This window comes from Schistocerca piceifrons, chromosome 1 (assembly GCF_021461385.2).
Source record: "Schistocerca piceifrons isolate TAMUIC-IGC-003096 chromosome 1, iqSchPice1.1, whole genome shotgun sequence".
Taxonomy (NCBI): Eukaryota; Metazoa; Arthropoda; class Insecta; order Orthoptera; family Acrididae; genus Schistocerca; species Schistocerca piceifrons.
This window is the reverse complement of record NC_060138.1, coordinates 1,233,588,682-1,233,604,202: the sequence shown is the minus strand read 5'-3', so window position 1 is coordinate 1,233,604,202 and position 15,521 is coordinate 1,233,588,682. Positions and strand designations below refer to the sequence as shown.

The following is a 15,521-nucleotide window of genomic DNA, read 5'->3' as shown; positions in this document are numbered from 1 at the left end:
TTCAGGCATAAGTGGGCAAAGAGAGGGGGAAGGAGGAAATGGCCAGAGAAAGAGGGGGGAGGAGGAGATGTACAGAGAGAGGGACAGGGTGAGAAGATGAGCAGAGAGGGGGAAAGGAATTTAGGATGTATATGCAAGTCCTATATGTTGTTGTTGTTGTGGTCTTCAGTCCTGAGACTGGTTTGATGCAGCTCTCCATGATACTCTATCCTGTGCAAGCTTCTTCATCTCCCAGTACCTACTGCAGCCTACATCCTTCTGAATCTGCTTAGTGTATTCATCTCTTGGTCTCCCTCTACAATTTTTACCCTCCACGCTGCCCTCCAATACTAAATTGGTGATCCCTAGATGTCTCAGAACATGTCCTACCAACCGATCCCTTCTTCTAGTCAAGTTGTGACACAAGCTCCTCTTCTCCCCAATTCTATTCAATACCTCCTCATTAGTTATGTGATCTACCCATCTGATCTTCAGCATTCTTCTGTAGCACCACATTTCAAAAGCTTCTATTCTCTTCTTGTCTAAACTATTTATCGTCCAAGTTTCACTTCCATACATTGCTACACTCCATACAAATACTTTCAGAAACGACTTCCTGACATTTAAATCTATACTCGATGTTAACAAATTTTTCTTCTTCAGAAACGCTTTCCTTGCCATTGCCAGTCTACATTTTATATCCTCTCTACTTCAACCATCATCAGTTATTTTGCTCCCCAAATAGCAAAACTCCTTCACTATTTTAAGTGTCTCATTTCCTAATCTAATTCCCCCAGCATCACCTGACTTAATTTGACTACATTCAATTATCCTCATTTTGCTTTTGTTGATGTTCATCTTATACCCTCCTTTCAAGACACTGTCCATTCTGTTCACCTGCTCTTCCAAGTCCTTTGCTGTCTCTGACAGAATTACAATGTCATCGGCGAACCTCAAAGTTTTTATTTCTTCTCCATGGATTTTAATACCTACTCCGAACTTTTCTTTTGTTTCCTTTATTGTTTGCTCAATATATAGATTGAATAACATTGGGGATAGGCTACAACTGTCTCACTCCCTTCCCAACCACTGCTTCCCTTTCATACCCCTCGACTCTTATAACAGCCATCTGCTTTCTGTACAAATTGTAAATAGCCTGTCACTCCCTGTATTTTACCCCTGCCACCTTCAGAATTTGAAAGAGAGTATTCCAATCAACATTGTCAAAAGCTTTATCTAAGTCTACAAATGCTAGAAATGTAGGTTTGCCTTTCCTTAATCTTTCTTCTAAGATAAGTTGTAGGGTCAGTACTGCCTCACGTGTTCCAACATTTCTACAGAATCCAAACTGATCTTCCCCAAGGTCGGCTTCTATCAGTTTTTCCATTCGTCTGTAAAGAATTCACGTTAGTATTTTGCAGCTGTGACATATTAAACTGATAGTTCGGTAATTTTCACATCTGTCAACACCTGCTTTCTTTGGGATTGGAATTATTATATTCTTCTTGAAGTCTGACGGTATTTTGCCTGTCTCATACATTTTGCTCACCAGATGGTAGAGATTTGTCAGGACTGGTTCTCCCAAGGCTGTCAGTAGTTCTAATGGAATGTTGTCCACTCCGGGGGCCTTGTTTCAACTCAGATCTTTCAGTGCTCTGTCAGACGCTTCACGCAGTATCATATCTCTCATTTCATCTTCATCTACATCCTGTTCCATTTCCATAATATTGTCCTCAAGTACATTGCCCTTGTATAGACCCTCTATATACCCCTTACACCTTTCTGCTTTCCCTTCTTTGCTTAGAACTGGGTTTCCATCAAAGAACTTGATATTCATGCAAGTGGTCCTCCTTTCTCCAAAGGTCTCTTTAATTTTCCTGTAGGCAGTATCTATCTTACCCCTAGTGAGATAAGCCTCTACATCCTTACATTTGTCCTCTAGCCATCCCTGTTTAGCCATTTTGCACTTCCTGTCGATATCATTTTTGAGACGTTTGTATTCCTTTTTGCCTGCTTCATTTTACTGCATTTTTATATTTTCTCCTTTCATCAATTAAATTCAATATTTCTTCTGTTACCCAAGGGTTTCTACTAGCCATCGTCTTTTGACCTATTTGATCCTCTGCTGCCTTCACTAATTCATTCCTCAAAGCTACCAATTCTTCTTCTACTGTATTTCTTTCCCCCATTCCTGTCAATTGTTCCCTTATGCTCTCCCTGAAACTCTGTACAACCTCTGGTTCTTTCAGTTTATCCAGGTCCCATATCCTTACATTCCCACCTTTTTGCAGTTTCTTCAGTTTTAATCTACAGTTCATAACCAATAGATTGTGGTCAGAGTCCACATCTGCCCCTGTAAATGTCTTACAATTTAAAACCTGGTCCCTAAATCTCTGTCTTACCATTGTATAATCTATCTGATACCTTTTAGTATCTCCAGGGTTCTTCCATGTATACAACCTTCTTTCATGATTCTTAAACCAAGTGTTAGCTATGATTAAGTTATGCTCTGCGCAAAATTCTACCAGACAGCTTCCTCTTTCATTTCTTACCCCCAATCCATATTCACCTACTACGTTTCCTTCTCTCCTTTTTCCTACTCTCGAATCCCACTCACCCATGATTATTAAATTTTCGTCTCCCTTCACTACCTGAATAATTTCTTTTATCTCATCATACATTTCATCAATTTCTTCGTCATCTGCAGAGCTAGTTGGCATATAAACTTCTACTACTGTAGTAGGCGTGGGCTTCGTGTCTATCTTGGCCACAATAATGCGTTCACTATGCTGTTTGTAGTAGCTTACCCGCACTCCTGTTTTTTTATTCATTATTAAACCTACTCCTGCATTACCCCTATTTGATTTCGTATTTATAACCCTGTATCCACCTGACCAAAAGTCTTGTTCCTCCTGCCACTGAACTTCACTAATTCCCACTATATCTAACTTTAACCTATCCATTTCCCTTTTTAAATTTTCTAACCTACCTGTCCGATTAAGGGATCTGACATTCCACGCTCCAATCTGTAGAGTGCCAGTTTTCTTTCTCCTGATAACAACGTCCTCTTAGGTAGTCCCCGCCCGGAGATCCGAATGGGGGACTATTTTACCTCTGGAATATTTTACCCAAGAGGACGCCATCATCATTTAATCATACAGTAAAGCTGCATGCCCTCGGGAAAAATTACAGCTGTAGTTTCCCCTTGCTTTCAGCCGTTCGCAGTACCAGAACAGCAAGGCCATTTTGGTTAGTGTTACAAGGCCAGATCAGTCAATCATCCAGACTGTTGCCCCTGCCACTATTGAAAAGGCTGCTGCCCCTCTTCAGGAACCACACATTTGTCTGGCCTCTCAACAGATACCCCTCCGTTGTGGTTGCACCTACGGTACGGCTATCTGTATCATTGAGGCACGCAAGCCTCCCCACCAACGGCAAGGTCCATGGTTCATATATATTTAGCAATTGTGAAGCATTGGCAGGTTCACTAGTTTTTCTAGATTAATTCACACTTAATAAAGCCCTAAAAAAATTCTATTCTCATTCAATTCATCATGCACAACCACTGAAGATACACTGCTTGACAGTCAGCATACACAGATAATGTGCAGCTTGAGATTGTTACATGATAATACAGGTAACAGTTCACTCACACTCACTCTGTTTACTTCATTGGGACATGACAATCCTGTGCCACTCTCACTATCTGCCTCCAGTTCTTCCTGTCTTGTGCCGCTTCCTCCCATTCTATGGAACTTAGCACTCTGCAGTCTGAGCTCACCTCTTCTTGCCATTTGCTTCTTTGTCTTCCAGGGGTCTTGAGCCTTCCATCTTCTTGTCACATATCTGATGGACTGTTCTGCACATAATCCATTCTGACAACATGGCCTGCCCATTGCAAACGTCATGCTTTGGCAATATTCGCTACCAGGGGTTGGCTAGCTTAAACAGTTCTTTGTTGAATCTCCAAACCCATCTTTGTGTTGCTTGGTCAAATGTTAGCCCAGAGACTTTTCTGTACACTCTGTTTTGGAAGACTTAGAGTTGGTGCACTTGTTTTTTGGTCACACTCCATGCTTCAAATCCCCATACCAATAATACTGGCCCAATGATTGTGCTGTAGAAATTCAGATTGGTCTCTTTGGTCAATAGTTTGGAGGATGGAAGTTTTTGGAGGGAAAAGTAAACTTACTTTGCATTCTGTTTTCTAGTTTGTTTTTGTCCTGTCTTCTATTGCAGTCATTTATATTTGCACCAAGATATTTGAAGTTGGAATGTTCCTGAAAGTATTGTTTTCTATGTGAAGGTTATCATGTTGTCCTGTAGTCTTATGATTGTGTATTCTTCATTAATATTTAAACTTATTTTCGTCATGGTTTCCTTTAGCTTCTTGAACAGTGTTTTAATTTCACCTCTGTTATTTACTATTAAAAATATGTCATCTGCATAGGCGAGTTGGTTGTTTACATGTGATGTTCCCATTTGCTGCTCATTTGGTTTCTCTTACCATCTTTTCCACGAAAAGATTAAAGATAAGTGGGGTAGAGCATCACCTTGCTTCAGTCCAGTTTTGTTCTTGAAACAATCTGATAATGAGCCACAGTATGTCACCCAGCTTACTGCCTCCTCCATGCATATTTTGACCAAGCTGATGAGCTTTTTGAGTTTCCATATTCTGCCATGATTTCCAATACTGTTTCTCTGTGCGCTGAATTGTAGGCCTTCCCACATTTATTCATAGATTTACTTTCATTCCAATTGATCCGTAGTGAGGAGGTCCTCCTGGATGTGGAACATGTCAGAAAAACAACAATACATGACAAATATTTACAACTAAAACAAATAAACTAATGTACCATTCCACAGGTCCCAAGTGGAATGATCGTCATTTTTAATGAACACTAAGAGTCATTTTACAAATACTAATGCACTGAATTTAAAATAAAAAACGTTTTTTATTTATTTATAAGGTAATAAACATGTAATACAACTACTGTAATACTTATTTACAATGAACACATTACTGCACTGAAATGGTGCAGAAGTTAGATTATACTTACACACACACACACACATACACACACACACAAATTTTCAGTGAACACATTACTGCACTGAAATTGTGCAGAAGTTATGTTGTACTTATATACAAATCAGTTGGTTTTACTAAGAAATTCATCAATGGAGTAGAAGGAGTTGGCCACCAATAAATCCTTTAGGCTTCTCTTAAACTGAATTTCATTGGTTGTTAAGCTTTTTATGGCTGCTGGCAAGTTATTGAAAATGTGTGTTCCTGAATAATTCACACCTTTTTGTACAAGACTAAGTGACTTTAAATTCTTGTGAAGATTATTCTTATTTCTAGTATTGATTCCATGAATTGAGCTGTTGGTTTGAAAAAGTGATATATTTTTAATGACAAATTTCATTAAGGAATAAATATACTGGGAAGCTGTAGTTAGTATCCCTAGTTCCCTAAACAGGCTTCTGCAGGATGTTCTTGAGTTCACACCACATATAATTCTTACTGCACGTTTTTGTGCCCGGAAAACTTTAGCTTGGCTTGATGAATTACCCCAAAAAATAATCCCATATGACATTATGGAATGAAAGTAAGCATAGTATGCCAGCTTTTTCATTTTTATATCCCCTACGTCTGACAAAATTCGCATTGCAAACAGAGATTTGTTAAGACGCTTCAGCAGTTCTGTGGTGTGCTCCTCCCAATTGAATTTATTATCAAGCTGTAATCCCAAGAATTTAACACTGTCCACTTCTTCTATCTTCTTGTCATCATATGTTAGACATATACTCTTGGGACACCCCTTACAAGTTCTGAACTGCATGTAGTGTGTTTTTTCAAAGTTTAGTGACAAAGAATTGGCTAGGAACCAGTGATTAATGTCCACAAATATTTTATTGGCTGATCTTTCTAAGACTACACTTGATTTGCTATTTATTGCAATGTTTGTATCATCGGCAAACAAAACAAACTTGGCATCTGGTAATGTTACTGATGAAAGGTCATTGATATACACAAGAAAAAGTAAGGGCCCCAAAATGGAACCTTGTGGGACCCCACATGTAACTAGTTCCCAGTTGGATGATGCCTGATAGACATGTATCAAGCTCTTTCCTAATAACACCCTTTGTTTCCTGCCAGAGATAGTTTGTCTTTACACAGAATATGATGTCTATTGTTGATCTATTTGTTTGAAAACTATTTTTGTAGCCCCCTATTATGTCCTCAGTATAGGGGGTGAGTCTCTGCAACATTATATGTGACAGTACTTCATATGATGTGACTAGCAGGGAAATACCTCTGTAATTCCCACAGTTTAATTTATCTCCTTTATTGTGTAGGGATAATGATTGATTCCCTCCATTCATCTGATATTTTTTCAGCTTGCCAAATTTTAAAAATAAGATAAAACCATTTCCTGTTAAGTTTATGACTGTCATATTTCAGCAATAATGCCGATATTCCATCAGTTCCCTCCACTTCGTGGTTTTTCAGTTTTTCCAAACTGTTGGCTACCTCTTTGTATGTTGGGTCATTTAAAAGATATTGAGCTGTTGTAGGGCAAGTTTTCTCCAGGTTGTTTTCTGGTTTTGGGCTGTTCAATAAGTCATCAAAATATTCTTTCCGAGCATGTAATATATCGTCTGATTCAGCAATAATGTTTCCATCAATGTCGTAAAGAGCTGCTGCTTGCAGACAAATTAGAGCTGAGTTCTTACAGTAACATTAAATAAATTCACAGTATTGTTTCTTATTCCCGGTTATTTTTGGTGCTTTACTGGTGAGACTTCACGCCTGCACAGACAAATGTCAGATACAGAGGCGAAGGTTTAGGTTATTACTACAATAATGGAACAATATTATGTAAAATAAGGGAAAGGCAACAAACAGCTACAGTGGACTGATGAGTGGAACACAGAAACGTGCAACAGAAAACAGTATTCATACTAGATTTTGAGCTGTTGCTCTTTTTCTAGTAAAAGTACATACCCAAACACTCGCTCCCACAGGCGCGCGATCGCACGAACGCACGCGCGCAGCGCGCGTTTGTGTGTGTGTGTGTGTGTGTGTGTGTGTGTGTGTGTGTGTGTGTGTGTGTGTGTGTGTGTGTGTGTACTGTTACTAGAGATTGAGTAATAAAATGGCAGCTAGTGTGAATACTGTTTTCCTTTACATGTTTCTGTGCTTCACACTTCTGTCCACTGTACTATGTTATTATGAGGGTTGTATCAAAAGTAAGGTCCCCATATTTTTTCCAAATATAAAACATTGTTTATTGTCATTAATTTATACATTGTTGAAAAGCTTACACTTTTGTCTATTTTTCAACATAGTCTCCATTTTCTTGACACACTTTTGGAGACTGTGCTCCAGCTTTTGTATTCCTAAGTTGAAGGAGTCTCCCACCAAGCCATTGAGGAAGCATATGACCTCTGCTCAGACTTCATAGTCGCTCCTGAAGCGTTTGCCATCTAAGTGTTCCTTTAGCTTGGGGATAAGAGTCTAACAACTTCTCCTCTCTCACATCGTTGAAGAAACTTGTGAGCACAGTCAAGGTATTGCTCCTTGTGTCTGTCAGTCAGCATCCGGGGGACCCAGCGAGCACACACTTTGTGATAGCCCAACATTTCTGTTAAAGTTCTTTCAGTTGTGCTTTGGGAAGCTTCAGAAATGCATTCAACAAGTTCACGGACAATGATCCTCTGATCTTTGAGCAGCTCACTGTTGATCTTCTGGACAATCACATCCCAAACTGGCGGTCTTCTGCTCTGTTCTTCATCACAAACTTCCGTGGGACCCTCAGCAAGAGCCGTGCACCGTTTGCAGCCATGCTGAATGGACATGCACTCTTCACCATAAACCTCAGCCAGTTGCTGATGAATCTCCACAGGCGGTAACTTCCTTACATGGAAAAATCGAATTACTGCTCAAACCTCGCACGTGTCGGGAGCAGTGATTAACACTTCCATCTCTGACGGCTGCAAAACCAACACTGAGCAATGCAGCAAATCGCTGACGGGTGGGCTCGAGAGTGGGGAACCACTGCACATGGCACTGTTGTTGTATTTAGCCTAGCACCTTCCCTTGAGGCTGTAGCTCATTGGGAACCTTACTTTTGGTACAACCCTTGTACCACTAAACCCTCAGTTCTTTAAAGAGTCAAACTCCCACATGTAAAACAACTCCAGACATCTAATTATTTTACAAATGAGTTTAATTTTTAAGTATTTGATATTAAGCACATAAGTGAGAAAAAGTTTAGAAGAGGTTTGTAATTGTGTTTAAAGTTTATTGTATGTGCTCAGGTCATGAAACACTGGATGAATATAGTGTGGGTAATTTGCAGCACGTTTTCTGCTGAAGCTAGTTTTTCATGCATATCAGAGTGTATGATGTCACACCTTCAATTTATGTGTCATACAGTGGTATAATTTGCAGATATATTCAGTCGTATAAACAGATACTGCCTGTGAAGTGTGTTATGAATAGAATTGGTAGTAAAGAAGTAATAAATTAAAATGTCATGCTTGATGTTGAAGTTATACTGCATGTCATTTTAACCAGAAGCTAGTTTTTTATGCATCTAAATATGTATGACATCATATCTCATGGACTACATTTTGTACAATGACATAATTTTGCAAGTCATTCAATGGTATATGTGGATACTGTCTGCAAACTGTATTGTGAATAGAGTCAGTAGTAAATAAATTAAAAAGTTATGTCTGATGCTAAAGTGTTACTGCATGAATAACGAAAATGTATTAGATGATAAACTTTTTTCCTTTCATCATTTTTTGTAAGGTGTCAGAGAGAAAAAGTTTCATAAAGTTTTTAAATTATGTGTAAATTTTGTTGGAAGTCAATATCAAATACTGGCTGCCTAAAGTATGGGTCTTAGTGCTGCATCAGTTAAACTGTCTCAAACAAACACACAGTCTCTAACTGTCATATTTGTCTTATTGTGTTAAATTTTTAACATAAGATATACCTCTTAATGATAGATTGTGATAGCATTTTAAATTTGGTCAGTAACTACGCAAAATATTGACAATACAATTTTTGTTGCCCCTGGAACATGTTAGATAGGCAACCAGCAACTAGAGCCAGGTTTGGTTGTTGTTGGTTGGTTGTTTTTGGGGGGAAGGAGACCAGACAGCGAGGTCATCGGTCTCATCGGATTAGGGAAGGAAGTCGGCCGTACCCTTTGAAAGGAACCATCCCGGCATTTGCCTGGAGCAATTTAGGGAAATCACGGAAAACCTAAAGCAGGATGGTCGGACGCGGGATTGAACCGTCGTCCTTCCGAATGCGAGTCCAGTGTGCTAACCACTGCGCCACCTCGCTCGGTGTGCCAGGTTTCAGGATAGCTACTTAGTAATGTAGATCAATTGATTGTATTAATTTTTTAATCACTTTTGCGTTGTCTGTGATCTCCATAGTTGACAACTGGTATGTTATGTATTTCATTCCACATGAAAATTTAAGTCTTTCCTCGTGTAACTGGCTGGAAGAACAAATTCTCCAAACAGAGATAGGCATGGGCATATTCTTTCTAATAACAGCACTGTCTAGTAGAACACTATTGTGTTCAAACTCTTGGATTATAACTGCTGTAAACAATTGGTGTTTCTTGTTGATGAGTCATCACTTTTGTGTCTACAGCATTCATATTTATATCAAATACACAAAGTGGAGAAAATGGTTGTTATTTTACTGTTGGGTGGTAATTCATTAATAGTGTTTTATATAGCAAGGAGACAAGGGGAGTGTGTAATGACTGGTATGTAACATATCAAAACGATTCAATTCTTTACAAAAACAAATAATTTAAGTGGTGTGCAAAAGATATGATCAACAGGATTTGTTAATTTTTTGTGTTGAGTCTGATTTACTGTTGCTACCTTTAACCTAACTATGTTTTGCAATAGCCACCACTCCGTGACACTTGGAATGGAGATATATTAGGCTATATTGTTCACTGGGGCCTTCATGGAACTGTGAACCCTGAGTCAAACAATACAGATTCACGCACGGTTAGTATGTAAATATATTAAGATTCCTTCAGCCAAAAATATGAGAGTAATACACTGTTTATGACCTCATCATCTCTTTCATGTTTACAGGTTCGAGGCCTTACAAATACGGAGATACTGCTGAAACAGCTGAAGAAATTCACAAAATACGATATATATGTCCAGGCATTCAATAGCATTGGGCCTGGTCCAAAATCACATCCTGTCACTGTGACTACTCAAGAAGGAGGTTATTTTTGCCCCTTTGTAAATATCATCAGATACAATAGAGCTAGAATGATTTATGTCATGGTACAATGATAATTAAAACTTATTTCACCTATTGTGAAATTATTACCTAAGCCAGAAACATGGATTGTCAAAATTTTATGCTCGTACACTTTATGAAGACAGAGATAGAGAGCAGTTTGTGGTGAAGCCATTTTCGTAAGACATTTTTGTCAAACCTCTTGTGTGTCTGTATCTGATTCAAAGACCTAGTCATCCTGTAGTTCATCAGGACTGTTGATCATTAAAGACTTTTCCATGTGGTCTGACACATCATCATGGTCCATTCTGAAATGAGACTTACTTAAAAGTGCAATTTTCTTCTCCATATGCTTCATCTCTGGAGCCATAGTGGATGGGTCTGTTGGTCACACTTGGATAAATCCTTCATTCTGATGTTCCTTGAATTGGCAGAATTATACTGGAAATGGAATCTTCACATCTACATTCTCTCAAATACATTCCTTCTTATTCCCAGTCTTGAAGTTTCTTCTCTTACGATCATTTGATTCATTGCATAAATTTCTTCAAAATCTTTATATGGAACCACTGATGGTTTATCTCTAATAGTGAAACACAAAATAAAATCTCAATAAACCTTTGCCTTTCATAAGATCCTTTAAATATACATTTTTTCTCAATGTCATTTTCAAAAGGAAGGAATATTAGAGTTTAACATCCCATTGCCAATGAATTCATTAGAAGTGGAATACAAGCTTGGTTTACAAAAGGATGGGTAAGGAAATCAGCCCCGTCTGTTCCAAAGGAACCTTCCCAGCATGTTTCAGGAATGGTTTAGGAAAATCACAGAAAATCTAAAACTTTATGGTTGGACGCTGCACCACCTTGTTTGATATTGTCATTTTACATTTTCCTGCAACTTATCATTGCTTTGTGAATTCAGTGTTAGATTTAACAACAGTGACTTCCCTGCCTACTGTTTGCTCCAAGATCAGTACTGCCACCAACTGCGGTGGCACAGTGATTACCACACTGGACTCACATTTGTGAGGATGATGTTCAAATCCCCAGACAGACATTGTGACAGGCAAATTCTGGGATGGTTTGTTTGAAAGGACATGACCAAGTTCCTACTCCATAACCCCCTAATCTGAGCTTGTGCTCTGTCTCTAATGATCGCATTGTCAAACAGCCTTCAAATCCTTATCTTCCTTCCTTCTAGTACTGCCACAAGAATATCTCTTTATGATTGTGATGGGTATTTCATTCTGCAGCTTTGATACTCCACACATTTGTATCTTTCTGTACGTATCCTGTGATGAAGCCAATATTAATTTATTTCTGCCCATAAACTCAGAAAAGCATTGTGAAACTGTTTTAAAAATGCTGTATTGTGAATGTTTCCTGACATCTTTCATTGCTGAAACTGATGTACTCTAAGGTAATGTCTAGTGTTGTGCTCCCAGTTGATGACATAATGTGTTCTCTTATAGGTTTCTTTTTAGTGAGTACTTCCCTCAATTTTTAACTCTAATGGGTAATTTGGAAAAACTGCTCTTCTATACCTCTTACTTCATAAATTTGTACCATTAGTATCCTCTAGAACCTCTCTATGGTTTCTCCAACTCCTCCTTCATTCCCCGATTTGTGTCTCATGGTGATATGCTTCTACAGCCTCCTGCTATCATTCTGTATCTTCTGAAGACTTCACCTCTGTTCTTGAAATTATAATTTTAATTTGTATACTTCCTCACTAATTTCTCCTGAAGTCTTTGATAATTCATTTAGATTTTGGTGTATTTCCTTTAGATTTTGGTGTATTTGCTTTTGTGCTTCTTCTGTTACTGCCAAGAAATTCTTTGCTCCTGTTAAAATCGTTTCTCATTTCTTCTGTCTATTTATTAATCCTCCTTCCTTCTTGTTTCTGCCACATTTTGTTCCAGAATTTATCTATCCTCAGTCCTTGTGGTACTTTCAATAATTTTTCAGTTCCTATCCTTCATTTTTTCATTCTGTAGACTAATTTTCTAGAACTTTTCCTGTTTCTACTGTATATCCAACTGCACCACAATTTTGGCACCTTTTTGGCATTTCTAGTTGCTTTGCTGAGTTTGAAGCTAGACTATTCAGTTCACTCATTTTGTTCCCTTCTGCCAGTCCTGAGTCCAGCAAAAGTTTAACAACATTTTTGTTGTTTTCTTATACTTGTGTTCACTTGATACTTTCAATTGTACCATTACCTCAGTCACAATCTTTATTACCAATTAACCTGCAGTCTAATAGTCCTTGTCTTTAATTCCTTCACACTGCAAAACACTATCAGTGATGGAAGATTCTGGGGACAATACAATCCAAGTACTTCTGCCACTCACAATTCTTTGCTGTTTCACCTTCCTTCTAATCTGAAGAGAGACTGCTGATTTCCATCACTCTCTCCCAAGATGATGTCAGTAGCTGGTGTCTTCCTATATCATAGCCCTAAAAATGTAATTATGTTCCTTCATGTTAAACTGGAGTTTGAAAATCAGATGGTGACTGGAAACGTTTGCAGTAAAGACACACTAGGGAGGACTGTAGTAACCAAATAATACATGAAACTGATCCAAGCAACACAAATATGCTTTATTCATAAACCTCTGAGCAATAACAGAAATAAGCTTCTCATGACTCCACATGCAACAAGAGAAAAGAATCTCACAAGAGATGAAACATAAGCAATACACAGAACAACTGATGTGAGCAATAAAACTAAAAGAAAGTAGTGAGAGGGAATCAGTGCTACTCTGCACATATATAAGCAAGAGTTGCTGGTAAATGATATGGCACAGACTGTGCTATGTGCACATTTCCTACGGGTGGCCTCTAATGGCTGGCCCATGCTGATATCGTTGGTAGTTGATTTAAGTACACGCACGCACACACACACACACACACACACACACACACACACACACACACACACACACACCCACACACACACACATAGTGACTTACACTTGGCACAATCACACTCCCATGCACTTGTAGGAGACTACAGCACACCTCTCCCTTGTGCAAAGAGGGCACCCGAGCAGTGGAGGAGATACTATTGGCCCAACAAGAGACACATCCATTGGATTTGGAGTGGCAGCAGCCAGTGCCAACATCGTGTGCAGGATGATGTGCTGCGTGGGTGCCGGAGCATTGGTGAAGAACGTGTGATGGCCATGCCCGAAGGTAGTAGGACTACACGGCACCAGATGACAGCTCAGGGGAGGAGTGTGCCATCACCATCCCTATATTATCACCAGCAGGCAGGTCTCAGTGACAGTGGCTGAGGTGACGATGGTGAGGGGTCTAGGAGAGGCGACCCAAGCAGAACAGCAGACTGCAGCAACAGACCCAAGGTCAGAGACAGACTGACACCTGGTGCTGGGAAGCTGGAACTCCAGGACACTGCATGTGGAGAAGGCAGCCAATGGGATGGGGGCCGCCTCTACAGCAGGTGATGACAGGCTTGCAACTGCGAACCAGTAGCTTCCAGTGATGAGCAGGGGCATAACTCATCAAACTAGCATACCATCATCCCATCAGGCATACAGACATCACAAAGTTGGTGTTCCCAATAGCAGACACCAGTGGCCAGTATCCACTTGAGCTGACAAACAAACCTTCACACCTACACTGACAATCCGAGCGTGAAGCAGCCAGATGAACCTGACTGCAGCAGGTGAGGCACTGGCTGCAGAAGGTGGAGGAACATACATGGCTGCCAGCTGTGAAGCAACTCAGCCGGAGTGCACTCCCCCATAGGTCTGAGGCAATAGGTACTCAGAAACAGAGAAGGGCATCATCCAGCAAAGGATCCACAGCAAACTTTTTCATTTGGGTCTTGAATGTATGCATTAGTCATTTTGCCTCCCCATTGGATTGAGGGTGGAATGTGGAGCCATAACATGACAAGTGCCATGACGAAAAAAAAAAAAAAACATTGAAAAGTGTGAGAAATGAATTGGGGTCCATTGTCGGAAACTAAGGTGAAAGGCATCCCCTCAACAGGAAAAACCCTTAAAATCATATGAACTGTGACCTCACCTGATGATGACACACACCGGTGAATTTAAAGAAATGGGAAAATGTATCCACAAACAAGTGCCAATAGGAATTCAAACAGGAACACACAAAGTACATGAATGTATTCCCATGGCTGGCATGGAACTGGCCAGGGGGAGGGGGGGAGGCAGAGAATCGGGTTGGTGGCAACAGCAGCTGCTATGTGCGAGCTCATAATTGGGAAACCCTTGACCGCAGCCTGTGTTTCAGTATCAATATGGAAGCAAAGCAATTCTTCACAATCAAAGTCCAGTTTTTAGGTCATTTAATTGTCCTTGTAGTGAAGTAAATTTTTCGGTTAACTGATGATTAACTGCATGAAATTTGCTGTTGTTATCTGTTTTTATTTCTGTTAACTGATCATTAACTGCACTCAATTTCACCAAAATCATCTGTGAAGTGTCAGTTTTAACTGTTTCTTTGCTGACTGCATTTTCAGTTGGTTCAAATATGTCTACGCTAGGTCCTAAAGCTTTCACTTCATCACTACTATCCTCATCTCTATTCGTTTTCATAGCAATCACACAAGTCCACCCAAAAAAAATAATTATTTCACATATAGTTTGTACTTATCTTTTCTGATGTCCTTCATCATAGTTATAAATACCTCTCTCAATTGATCTGGCCCGTCATTGTTGATAGTATCTCGTCACTGTTGATACGACTTTGTTGGGCAGCTCTTGGTATTCTTTCTTAAAGTGATTGGAATTTTATATCAACTGCAAATACACAAATGATTATCCTTTCTTCTTCTGCAACAGACAAAACTTTGTTATTAGTCAATAGATCCCAGCTGGCACTCACACTTGTAATCTTACCCTCCCACACATCACCATTAAATTTCTATGTCTCTGCAAAAAGTTTAGAAAGCTTTGAGAAACATAAGATGCACAAAAGAAAACTTTTTACTCATATTCATTTTCTATTCTTGTTGTTTGCTGCAGTTCTTGCATCTAGGGGTGCATTCCTAAGGCTGTAATTTTGATTTTGCAAGTTCCTGCAGAATGATATTTGAAGATTTGTCTGTTTTACTCTTGAATTTTATTTTTTGTCACATTTTTTAATATGACATCAACTTTAAAATTTCCACTTCAGAACACAAATGCATATTGTGAAAATTATAATTACCTCTGTTTCCATCAGAGGCATGTCCACCACTCCTT

The 15,521-nt window shown here is 39.2% G+C and overlaps 1 protein-coding gene across 1 annotated transcript in view; it reads left to right on the top strand.

The window, feature by feature from the left end:
- Positions 1–15,521, top strand: part of LOC124780139 (Down syndrome cell adhesion molecule-like protein Dscam2) — a 513,871-nt gene that overhangs the window by 317,293 nt on the left and 181,057 nt on the right. Inside the window, exons 19-20 of the mRNA XM_047253759.1 lie at positions 9,934–10,038; positions 10,129–10,267. Of these exons, the coding sequence (XP_047109715.1) occupies positions 9,934–10,038; positions 10,129–10,267 (244 nt within the window). The remainder of the gene's footprint in view (positions 1–9,933; positions 10,039–10,128; positions 10,268–15,521) is intronic.